Source organism: Callospermophilus lateralis, chromosome 13 (assembly GCF_048772815.1).
Source record: "Callospermophilus lateralis isolate mCalLat2 chromosome 13, mCalLat2.hap1, whole genome shotgun sequence".
Classification (NCBI taxonomy): Eukaryota; Metazoa; Chordata; class Mammalia; order Rodentia; family Sciuridae; genus Callospermophilus; species Callospermophilus lateralis.
This window is the reverse complement of record NC_135317.1, coordinates 70,247,927-70,260,691: the sequence shown is the minus strand read 5'-3', so window position 1 is coordinate 70,260,691 and position 12,765 is coordinate 70,247,927. Positions and strand designations below refer to the sequence as shown.

Genomic DNA, 12,765 nt, shown 5'->3' with positions numbered 1-12,765 from the left:
GGACTTTATAATTATCACTAATAACAGAAAACCCAAAGCTGTGCTCATTTGTTAATTCGGGAGAAATTTGTAGCGCTTTTAAAAAAATATTGAATATTGTGCATACATATAAAGAGCTCCTTCCGGAATCACCCATCATCCCTGGTAGGGGCAGTAGACTGTCCAGCCTTTTTCAGGGAATACTGTTCCTACAACCCTTTCTCTACCCCAGGGTCGCTTCTCTATTTCGGGAGGTTTTGCTTCTCCTATGCTTCCCACAGTTGCAAACCCTCACCTTACCCGAAACTAAATCTTAAGTTCCGTGGACAAATGCTCCAGCCCCGCGGGGCTCCCGGACACTAGAGAGATCGGATTTCGCGTGGCAGCCCAGCTTCCCTTACTCCGCTTTCCTCCCGCCTGAGAAGCACTGGAGCCAATCAGAGCGTCGCCGAGCTCCGGGTTGTAGAGTCCCGAGCCCGGGACCCGCCCCTCTTTGTTGCGGTGGCCAATGGACGCATTCGGAACATCGGCGGCTGCCCGGGTGACTCGGTTATATGTCACAGAATAACATTCGAGAATGGGACATGGAATGAGGCGACGACCGCAGCAGCCCCAGCAGCCCCAGCAGCCCCAGTCCCAGGCTCGGCAGCAGGCGCCGAAGCAGCAGCCCCCGCCGCCCGGAGAGGCTCTGCAGCAATGAAGCCCACTGTCCCGAGGTAGGTCCCGGAGCGCCGCGCGCCCTTTCCGAGCCCCGCCTGCGGTCAGTCGCTCCAGGTGCCTGGCGCTGGAATTTGGGGTGCGGGAGGCGGATGCAGCTCTTTCCATTGGAACAGAGGGCTAAGGGCGCCCCTTCTCTTGCCGGGATCCGGGAGGGTTTCCTGGAAGAAGCGGGGCTGCCTTTGCAGGCGGAGGCTGCTGCAGCGCCCTGGCGTTAGCCCTGGGCGCTCACGTGTCGGCACGTTTGGGCTCGGCTCGTCGTTCGTCCACTACTGGGGACCCAGGAATGAGTGGAGCCTTGCGGGGACCTCCTGTGTCTTCACGCTCCACGGGCTGTCTTTCTTCTGCCTACACGGTCCACTCCGCATCCCCCATGCTCCTCGTTTCCCCCACACCCTGGTGTTTAGGTGTGTGTGAAGCTTTGTGGCAAATTCAAGCTGCCTTTCTGTGTAATCGGAAGGCTGAAAGCTCGTATTCAATTCCTTGGGGGAAGGGGGGGGTCTTGTCAGCGTGCAAGGGGCAGCGGGAGGTGACGTGGAGACACTCCAGGGCTCCCACTCGGTTCCTCTGGATGTCCACTTAGCCGTGGTGTCTGCTGTCTCCACTGATTTCAGGCACGGCCCGTAAGCCGGGAGCCCGGCCGCCTCCGCGGAGCTCTCGCCGCCGCTACCCCTTGGCGCGTCCTGCCGCAGAGAGAGGCATGGAAAAGGCCACCCCCGCGGGGCGCTGATCCCCGCGCCGCGCCCGCGCGCACACGCCCCCCGCTGCTGCCGCTGCCGAGCACCCCCTACACCTCGTCCCCCGCCCTCTCCCCACCATGACCGGCTCCGCGGCCGACACTCTCCGCTGCCCCCACCCCAAAGGCTCCAAAGGCACCCGGTCCCGGAGCAGCCACGCACGGCCCGTGAGCCTCGCCACCAGCGGGGGCTCGGAGGAGGAGGACAAAGACGGTGGGGTGATGTTTCACGTTAACAAGAGCGGCTTCCCGATCGACAGCCACACCTGGGAGCGCATGTGGATGCACGTGGCCAAGGTGCACCCCAAGGGGGGAGAAATGGTGGGCGCTATCAGGAACGCCGCCTTCTTGGCAAAGGTCAGTGGCTTCGCCGGAGAGAGTGGGATGGGCAGTGATGGGACCATTTCAACCAGAAGAGAGCAAATAGAGTCAATCTCCATGTCATTGGTCCTGCTACAAACTCCCTCCTCCCAATTGCTCTTGTCAGCCCTTTTCCTAATTGTCATGTTTGCCTTGGAAGCCTTAGAAATGGGGGAGGGACGGGTACAGGGAGCACCATCCTGGAACTATATGATAGGATTGTGGCAAGGTTTCTCTGAATCTCCAAACTGTTATGTACTCAGTCCCATGTCCATCCCCCTTCAGCAAAGACTAGCGCCACCAGGTAACACCAGCGATGCCAAAAATGCATAGACCCCAAGGATACCACTCTACTTGTCCTCTTTGGAGTTTCTCGCTTCTTCCCCCATCCTCCCAGCCCCCCACCCCCAGCAAATGATTTATTAAGCTGTGAATGAATTTGCAATCAACCAGTCAGACTTCTCAGTGTGAATCATTTCTAGACTTTTTGCCAATTTTTTTTTTTTTTTTTTTTTTTTTTTAATGACAGTGACTTTCACCTCTGAAACTTGCAAAACAATGAACTGTCTCTTTCCAGCTTATCTGGACTCCAAGAAAAAAATAAAAGGAAGAGTTTTGGCTGTGGCTTAAAAGGGACTTTCCAGTACACATGATGAATTAGTCTCACTGGATAAAGAAAGAGGCTCAGGAGTGAGCTGACTGGGCTTGAGGGCCAAGGATATTGTGTCAGAGGGAGGAAGATGTTCCCTGGTGGGAGTAACAGCATTATATAAAATACCAAAATGAAACTGGAGAGAAATGCTGCAGAGCTTGGGAGTTACTATGGTAGATAGTTTCCCCTGGATCTTGGGGACACTGGTATGGCTGAGAAGATTCTTGAGTAGGTCAAGGTATACCAGACCAGAGTCCTAGAGGGCCATCTGATAGAATTTGGTGACAGCTGAGCATGTGAGCCTGCAGGCTAGAAGGCTGTGTGCCCTTGGGGGTGTGACAGGGCCTCTAAACTTCCTGCAGCATCAGTTGGAGTATTTTATTACTCTTCTGGTCAAGGAGATCTCCAGTATGCCCACCTAGAACCTGTCCGCATGAGTGTCAAAATTACCCATGCTCCGTTCTCTTAAACAGTCCTGTTTCTGGTTTATTTTTACTGTTTATTTTGAGACAATTCTGACTTCAGAATTTTTCTTTACTTACTTGAGAAGCTGGAGCCCTTAAGCCTAGAAGATGAGGTCACAGGGAACAGAGGCTAGATGCTACTGTCCTGGGTTGCCTTTCTAACTTGCACACTTATTACTGTCTTGGTCTCTAATTGTACATTCTTCTTCCATCCTTGTAGTACTTTTCCATGTAGGAATCATGGAATCTTAGTAGGTAAAATAGTCTCCCATCTCACTGAACCCTTTCCCTTCCTCTTCCTGAACACTTACTTGTCACCTCCCAGGGCAGATGATTCCAGGACTGGCCAGATTTGAATGTGGGGAAGCTCTTTTCTTAGACTTAACAGAAATCCACTCCCACTTCAGTCACATTTCACCACTGACTCTTGTATTGCCCTTTGAATCAGTGCGCAGTGTGTTGACTTCCTTGCTATTATTCACAGCAACCCTGAAGGCTAAAAGGCTCTTATGGTGGAAGGCACTTGAAGTAAAAATTAGGGACCAAATTCTAGTCTTGGTTGTGCTAGCTTTGTGACCAGGTCACTCACTTAAAATCTCTGGGCTTACTTTTCTCATCCATAAAATAAAAGTAGAGCTGATTTCATGTAATGTTCTTTGCAACTCTCAAATCCCATGATGTCATGATCCAGGAGTCTGCAGGTCTCTAATGCTGACCTGTGTGACACTAGAGGCCCACTGGATGAAGAACCCTTAGAACCGTGACATTTCACATCATTCTTTAGTCCTCTGTGTCTACTGATAGTGCCTTTTACCTTTTCTTATGTGTCATAGTTCGTTAACTCATTCTTGTCCTCTTTATAGGACAATTGCTAGCTTGTCATCAGTCCTCTGAAATAAGCACATGTAAAATACAGTATCCCCAATGTTGTCTGAGCAGTTTAGAACATAGATTTCTATTTTCTGATATCTGCACCTAATACTTACTATTATAGCTAAAAGCTATGCTCTTAAAAGAGAATGTTTCTTTTTTCTTTTTCTTTTATTTTTTTTCATACTTGGGATTGAAACCCGGTGCTTTACCACTGACTTCAACATCCCCAGCCTGTTTTATTTTTACTTTTTATTTTGAGACAAGATCTCACCAAGTTGCTTAGGGCCTCACTAAGTTACAACGGAGTCTGGCCTCAAACTTGCAATCCTTCTGCCTCAGCTTTCCGAGTTGCTGGGATTACAGGCACCTGGCTCAGAATGTTCCTTTTTTATATGTCAGCTGTGTCATTACTGTACTTTTATAGGAACATGGAAACTGCAGTTAAGCCAGGACTCTGCCAGCCCAAATTCGGGCAGTTGGTCTTTGAACCTAGGGAAAGGGCTTAACATTTTTCTGTCTCTCAGCCTTACCTCTTAATGCTTGGCTCTCTATCTTCAGTGGTCAGATGGTATCTCCCTGGGCCCTCCTTTTTGCAAACCCTGACCCCTGCCCAGTCTCTGACATGGGAATGATGTCAAAAGCTCCTGTGCTCCTCTTGGATCAGGGGCAATTTCCTGTGCTTAACTTGGCAGACTCTCCTCTGGGGCCAAGTCTTTTCCTCCTTCCTGCAAATCAAAGTCCCCCTGAAGCATGAAAGAACAGTGGTAGGGTAGTGGTTGTGGAGAAAGGTCAGAGAATTTCAAGGCATTTATTTTATTTTATTTTTTTTGGCAATTGAAGATGAACTAACAAGCAAAAAGAAATGGACAGGGAAAGGTGTCAAGGGCCTAGGAGGAGGAATGAATGACAGACCTTTCCTGTCTACAGGACATTGCATTAGTGGCCATGGTCAGCTTTACCTGAGAGTCCAGATGTCTCCTCTTGAGGGAAAGAAGAGTGTTCACTGAGATCCTTCTTCCAAATTTGTGACTACAGGCCTCTTCTCTGGTGGTTGCTGAGTCTGAAGTTAGCACTTGAACAGGTCAAATCCGAGGTTTTTCAGGGATAGTTTAACCCATTGAGTTCACAAGTCTTCAATTCTGTGAGCATAATAATTATTTCACCGTTACTACAAGTGGTATAATTCTTGCTCAATTTATGTGTTTATACGTGTTCCACATGTGAGGCAGTGGGGTAGAATGAAGGAAATAGCAAGAATCATTTGGAGGTTTCTAGAAGATGGGATGGGAGGGGCAGAGAAAGTGGAAGCACTCCTAGTACTTCTATCTGCCTGGGGCTGGCCCCACTCAGGCAGGAAACCAAGATGGATTCAGCAGGAAACATCCGGTGTTTCTTGCAGCCCTCACACGTTTCTCTCTCATTCTCACATTGATTCTAAACAGGGAAAGAATTCACGTTTAGAGGTCTGAGCTTTGCCTCAGCCAACAAGTGTGAGTTCTTGGGACTTGAGACTTTGCTGCAAAGGGGGCTCCACAGGGGCCCCTAGAGGCCTCACACGGGCAGTTAATTCCCTCCTCTGCCCTGGATTCAGAACTGTCTGTCTTGTCTGTGCACCCTGCTCTGCCCAAGATTGTGACCCCAGGACCTCTGTACCAAGCCACCATTAACAGATTTGAGGTTGCTCCTGATGCAGAACCCTGGGCCCCACCCTGAGATCATGGATGCTGGTTGCTCTGTGCTGCTTCTCCCCAGTTGCCAGGAAGATTCTTCTGCCTGGTGCCTGTGCAGTGTATTTTTCAGAGCAGGGAAGACAAAAGCCTTTGCTTACTCCTCATTCTTGTCAAAGATTGCTAGTGCCTGGGCCTCTTGCTGCCTCTCTGGCTCCTTTCCTGGCCTCCCCTCTCTCTCTGCCATGACAATGCCAGCTGCACACCTGTGCTCATCCACATCCCTTCCCCTTGCTTTCTCCTGACAGATTGTGTTTGGCAAGAATGGAGTCGAAGAGAGGCTGTCTGCAAAAGCCTTGCCTGTGGTTTGTCTCATTCTTCTTCTTCTTGAACAACAGTCTTCCTGCCCATTCCCCTTCCCCCCTTTCCTGTCCACTAAACCTCCCAGGGCCCTTGTCTGTGGAGAGGTTAGGTCTGAGCTGTTCCCTCTAGATTCTGCCTTCATCAACTTAGCTGTGGTTTGCTGAGCAGGATGTAGGTGGCAGGATATGAGACCCTTGGGGGGAAGAGCCATGGAAAATCAAAGTTGGAGTGTGATGAAATCTGGCAAGGAAACAGCATGAGGAAGAAGGACCCTTTGGACCTCAGTCAGGGAGAAGAAAAACGGTGTGCCCTGGGCTTTTCCTGAAAAGGTCGCACCAATTTATGTTCCATTATTGCTGGGTGAGAGCATCCTCACCAGCATTGGGTATTTGCATTTCAAAATGTCTTTGCTATCTAGGGAAGAGGAAAATGACATTTTGCAGGGACTTCAATTTGCATTTCTTAAATTATTAGCGAGCTTGAATGTTTTTTTCAAATATTTATCCCCTCTGCATTTCTTCTTTTGCAAGTTGTCTTTTTGTGATCTTTTTATTGTGATAAACCTATATAACATAATTTACCATTTTAACCATTCAAGGTGCACAGTTCTGTGGTGGCAATGAGTACATTCATGTCACTGCCATCCATCTCCAAAACCTTTTCATCTTCCTCCATTGACACTGGTACACATTAAAAACACGATCTCCTCACCTCCTTCTCAACCCAGCCTCTGGCAGTCAGTCTCTACTTCCTATGAATCAGGCAACTCTATAATCCTCATTCAAGAGAAATTATACAATATTTGCCCCCTGCTTCCCCCACTTTCCCCAGTACTGGGGATTGAACCTAGGAGAGCTTTGCCACTGAGCTTTACCACGAATTGCCAGTTTTTTATTTTTTTTTAATTTTGAGTCAGGGTCTCACTAAATTGCTGAAACTGGTCTCGAATTAGCAATTCTCCTGCCTCAGCCTCGCAAGTGGCTGAGATTTCAGACATGTGCCTCCATACTTGGCTCAACATTTGCCCTTTTATGACAAGGTTATTCCCCTACCAAATGTCTTCAAGGTTCATCCATGTTCTAGCATGTACTAAAATTTCCTTCCTTTTTAAGGCTGAATAACTATCCACTGTATGTACGTGCAACATTGTGCGTATTCCTTTCATTCATCCATAGACCCTGGGTTTGGGGAATGTCTACATTGCTTCCATCTTTGGGGGCTCTATTTTTTTCCATCGAGGCCTAAAGAGTTTTCTTATCATTCTGTATGAACTCTTCATGAATTAAGGATATTAATTTATTGCCACCACGCATCCCTAGGGGAAAGTGGGTGTTTTCATCTTCCATTAGGTTGAGAAGGCATCTTCTTGATTCCAAGTTCTGAGTGTCTGAGAATTCAGGCCCCTGCTGATTCTGTTTTCAAGTTCTAGAAAGGAGCAGACTCTACAGGCCTCCCTGCTCTAGACCTCTGAGAACCTGTTGTTGATGAGTCATTACAGTTGGACACCTTTGAATGTTTACACATTAGCTCATGTAAACCTCACAACCAGCCTGGAAGGTTTAAAACAGGTAATGATATGATTCCTCTGTTATCAGGAAGAAAAGTGGAGAGTTAGAGAGGTCATGCAGCTCCAAACAGGGTCCACAGCTGGTAGGTGACAGAGCAGAGATTTGAACCTGATTGTGTGTCTTGTGATAACACCCCAAAGAGCCCACCCGGCCTTATAGTCCAGGTCCCGTGGGAACCCCGGCAGCCTAAGGCACCAGCGGGAAACTGCCCCCCTAGTCTGAGCCCCACCCAGTTCTCTCAGACATTGGGTGAGTTGTAGCCGATGACATCATCCCCGCAGCAGTCTCTGCTCCTCTCCCCACCACAGCTCAGCTCCCTAGCCTGGGTTTGGGGAATGTCTACATTTGTCCTCCCAACTGGGAGCAAATGTGGCCGCAGCCCTAGGACTCTGCTCACAGCCGGGCTGAGGTAACCTTGCAGCTGTCTTGAAAAGCCCTTGGGCGCCATTGGGCTGTTATTCTGAAGACCAGCTGTCGCCTGACTCTCACCCCCACCATTCAGCCTGTGGAGCTTCAGGGGAGTTGAAATAATTTGGTGGTCAGCCCTGCAGCAAACTCTGAACCATGTCACTGGCCATGCACAGTTTCCCAAGAGGTTTACCCTCCCACTTCCCCACATTTACCAACTTTTCCATGAAGTAGGTACAAATAGCACTTGCCTGTGGAGAAATGCTCATGGCTTCATAAACTGTAATTTCCCTCCTCCCTTCCTCTGCCCCTGTGCTTCCTGTCCCCTCTGTATCTGGCCTAGAGCTTGGAACAAAGGAGATGCTAAGAAAATGTTTGTTCAAATCTCCCCTTCTTTCTTTACTTCTCTGTGAAATTTCTGGCACGCTTTTTTACCCAGAATTCCAGGTATGGTTTTTGCAGATGTTTCTGAAAAGAAACCAAAACAAAACCAGGGATAAGCTTGACACTTCCTGGTGTTTGTTGAGCAGAAATGCAAGTGTTCTTCCCTAACCTTTTTTTTGGTGATACCAGGGATGGAACCCAGAGCCTCACTAGTGCAAGGAATGTGCTCTATCACTGAGCTATATCACCAGCCCTGCCTGTTTTTTTGGTTTTGTTTTTGTTTTTGAGATGGATTCTTGCTATGTTGCCCAGGCTGGCACTGAACTCCTGGGATCAAGAGATCCTCCTGCCTCAGCCTCCAAAGTAGCTGGGACTACAGATATGTACCACTGAACCCTGCTCACTTCATATTTTGACTGTGTGTGTGTGTGTGTGTGTGTGTGTGTGTGTGTGTTCAAATTGAAACATTTGCTCCTCAAAATAACTCTCTCAGGCAGGAATGTGATTCATTTGAGTTGAGATGTTGTAAAGAAAATGTAGCTTGCAGAACAGTTGTGTTTGCAAGTACTGCCACTTAGCCACACCACACACACACACACACACACACACACACACACACACAGGAATCACACATAATCCTTAACTGTGAGGTAGAAAGTGTGACTTTCAGCTGAAGGAACACTGGCTGTGAGGAAGGATGTCTCAAGGCCAAGATAGATTAGAGGCAAGATGGGAAATGAAGGTTAAGGCACATTTGCAGTAAATGTAGCCAAAGGGGCAGAAGTATGGAAAGAGCCTGCTGCCCCATAGGAACTTGTCAGGGAAACAGCCAGGAATGTCTTAGGCAACATCTGGCTCTGCTGCCCAGCCAGGCTGCCCAGGGCTGTCCTTGAATCTCTTTACCAGCAACTTCCCCTTCTATCTGCTTAGTATTATCCTAGGGCTTTCCTGGTCCTGTTTTCTCCATAGATGGGACTATCTTTCTTTTAACCAGTTCTACTTTTTCCTGAGAGGCTAAGGAACCTCCTTTCTCCTTCCTGGGTCCATAGTTCCTTTCACCAATGACTCTACCCCACCAGACAGCAGAGGCAAGGAGACTGAGAAACACATAGTGGTGAATAAAACCAAACCAAACCAAACCAAAGCAGAATCTAACATGCCAGGCACCCTGTAATCCCAGCATATGAGGAGGCTGAGACAAGAGAATCACTAGTTTAAAGCTAGCTTCAGCAAAAAGCAAGGTGCTAAGCAACTCAGTGAGACCCTGTCTCTAAATGAAATACAAAATAGGGTTGGGATGTGGCTCAGTGGTTGAGGGCCCCTGAGTTCAATTCCCAGTGCCAAAAAAAAAAAAAAAAATCTAACATGCATACAAGACAAAACCATGCCCATATGTTGTTTCTTGCTTCCCAGGAGTCGCTTAATTGGACATCTCTGTTTATTCTTGCTCTTGGCCTCCTTGACAGGGTTGCTCAGAGCTGAGTGGGCGTCTTAGCTCTAAATTTCCCAGGAGACGCACTTTCCTTCCCCTTTCCAGTCTTTGCTTGCCTTTGGTCCTTTCTCTCCCTGGCAGGGGTTAGAACTTCATATACTTGAGTGTTGACCAAAAGGTAGACTAGGAAACAAAATTGGCTGGGGTGTCCTCTGGGTAAAAGCCCAAGTTCAGGATTTACTCCCAAATAGCCAATTCTTTTTATCTTGCTGAAGCACATATACATACTTTTACATGTATGCTGGATACATAGATCTTTGGTTCTAAATTATTTTCTGAATTATAGCAACAATTTCAGAGAGCCTCACCAACTGTGGCAGGTTTGCTCATGGTGTTAAAGGACTATGATTTATGAAAGTTAGAGGTGTGATATGAGAGGTAGCGTCAGTATTTCCCCAGATACAGGGTGCTAGGAGATTATCCAGAGGTTTGGAGTGCTGCTGTTTTCCTTTCCATGGATTATGAGTCAGAGGAGCTGCACTTGTCCAGGAAGAATCAAGGCAAGAAAATGAATCTTTCTGAATCCACTTGGTTGTGGGACTCAGGGGACAGAATACAATGGGTGTTTCAGGGAAGTATATTGAGAACGGGGCCCTTAGCACTATGTTGTAGGGCACCCTGTACCTGCATTCTGTGTAAATAATGGCCTGGAGTGATGACCCATAAACTGGGTTATCATTAGCTGTGCAACAAAAAGTGTCCTGTGCCGGGCGCGGTGGTGCATGCCTGTAATCCCAGTGACTCAGGAGGCTGAGGCAGGAGGATTGCTGGTTCAAAGCCAGCCTCACCAAAAGTGGGTGCTCAGCAACTCAGTGAGACCCTGTCTCTAAATAAAGCATAAAATAGGGCTGGGGATGTGGCTCAGGGGTCAAGTTCCCCTGAGTTCAGTCCCTGATACAAAAAAAAAAAAAAAGTGTTTTACAGTAAAAGTGTGGCCATGAATGGAGCACTTCTGTGTCCACCTGGGCCAGGCTCAGTAGAGGGGATATGGCCCCTGGTCTCAAGGAGGTGCTTAGGCTCCCACGGGAGAGGCCAGTTGTGTTAATACAACACCAGGAGGGCCATAAGGAACCCCTATGACCCAGAAGAGAGTATGTGTAGAGGGAGAACTTCCATGATGCACTGGCAATTCTGGGGAGACCTTGTGGAGGAGGCACCCTTAGAACAAGTGACCATGCCAGGGTGGTTATCTGCTCTCGGGAGCAGCTCCTTCTCTGGTAGTTATAGCTCTGCACCTGCGCCCAGAAGCTGTCTCCTCAACAAAAAGATCCTTCTCTATTTCTCAACAGCCTTCAATACCCCAGGTCCCAAACTACAGGCTGTCGATGACGATTCCAGACTGGCTGCAGGCAATCCAGAATTACATGAAGACACTACAGTATCCTTCCACCTGGCATCTGAGTGGACCCGGCTGGGGGTCTGGGGATTGTAAGTCTGGTGTCATGTCTGTCCCCAGTTGGTCTTTAAGGCTGGTGAGGCATACAGGAAGGCCCCAGATGAGAGTCTGAAAGTGATAACAGAGGATGTAATTGCAATGACCAGCCCTTCTTCCTTAAGCAGGATGTGGGCAAGGACAGCAAGGGGACAGTGAGCCAGACCCTCTGGCTTCTCTTTTTCCCTCCCCTTTCCTGGGCTGTCCGTGAGATCCCCTCTTCCTTACATCTTCTTCTCTTTCTCTGCTTCCTTCCTCTTGGTCACTTGCTACTGAACCAACTGTCTTTCTTCCCCTTTCCCCCTATTCTTTTTCTTTTATTTCTTCTCTCACTTATTTGCCTTGGTCTCTGGTCACTCATGATCTCAAGAGACCTACCCCCATGCTGCTTTGGGCTCCCACAGCAATCCAGGCTGGTGACCTTGCTCAGATTTTGCATAAATTGGTTGGAGCTCTGCAGTGGGGGTCCTGTCCCTGACTTGAGCTTGAAGAATTGCTGAGGAACCCTGTGGGCCCAGGCTGGTTCAGACCAGCTAGATTTTTTTGATCCCCATGTCCTCGGCTTGTTTACAAGCAAGATTAGCAGTTCAGAGGGCTCCTCATGAGCAACACTGTGGGAACGAAGGGGCAGAAGTGATGGTCCTCTAGACACTTCTGGGACTTTACCAAGCATAGGTGTCCAATGGGGAGCAGGCCACAGCACATTGTCCGGGAGGCCAAGCTTCTGTTGACCCTTACCCTTTCTCCATAGACATGAAACTTAGCCTGTGCTGCAAAACCCAGTCACATTGCTTTGCTTTCTATTTGTCTGTTCCTACCCAGCTTTCTGAAGCCAAAAGGACTTCAGAAAGCACCAAGCACCTGTCCAACATACTCCAGAAGAGCCTCTTCTTCTCTGTATTATAGGCAAGACTCTTTCTGGTGGATTTTTTTGGGTCTCCTCTAAAGGGACGAAACATCAGCACCTCTCCCATAGGGCTGAGTGTTACCAGATGGAAATAACTCCAATTTCTGCTCATTTGGGTAGAGAGATTACTTGATTAGCCTTAGTTCCCCTTTCATGGATCACCAGCTCCCCCATGTGACATTTTCTCAGTGGAGTCCTGCAGTGATATTAGCAGGAGAAGGAGGAAGCAACCTCCAGAGGGAGGTCAACAGTTCTGGCCCTGGGAAGACTATGGGTGTGGTTGCTGATCCACAAACTGGAACCCCACTTGGGGAGTTCTTTGTAGTCCAGAGCACAAACTCCTGCCAGAGGAGACCTGAATCCCAAGAGCTGATTCTTTTCAAAGATGACCTACTCTTCATCAAATATTCCAAAAGGTGACAAATGAGAATGGCTTCTATTTCTATCTAGGACTGAATCTTCCTAAGGATCACCAAGCCAGAGAGGCAAGAGAATGAGTCTGGGCTGGGATGGCATTGACGGGGGCAAATTGTATGTGCTTTGTGTAGCACTTGCCCATGCTCCCTTAAGCCCTGCGGCATGTACTCAGCTAAGTTTCATTGTTGCCCTGAAGGATCTGCATTTTAATGTTTCTTTTCTCTGGACCACTATGATGGTCAATTGAAGAAGATCACTGATGGCAGAGAGGGCAAAAGAAACTACCAGGAGGTTGTCGGGATGTGCTCCTGGCCTTTGGAGCCATCACTCCAGGAAAGCAAAGCAT

At 48.3% G+C, this 12,765-nt stretch overlaps 1 protein-coding gene across 2 annotated transcripts in view; it reads left to right on the top strand.

Moving 5' to 3' along the window:
• Positions 1-1,513: 1,513 nt before the first annotated feature.
• Positions 1,514-12,765, top strand: part of Vash2 (vasohibin 2) — a 36,643-nt gene continuing 25,391 nt past the window's right edge. For both annotated transcript variants that reach the window (XM_076872991.1, XM_076872992.1), the window contains exons 1-2: positions 1,514-1,789; positions 10,953-11,041. In XM_076872991.1, coding sequence (XP_076729106.1) covers positions 1,514-1,789; positions 10,953-11,041 — 365 coding nt within the window. The remainder of the gene's footprint in view (positions 1,790-10,952; positions 11,042-12,765) is intronic.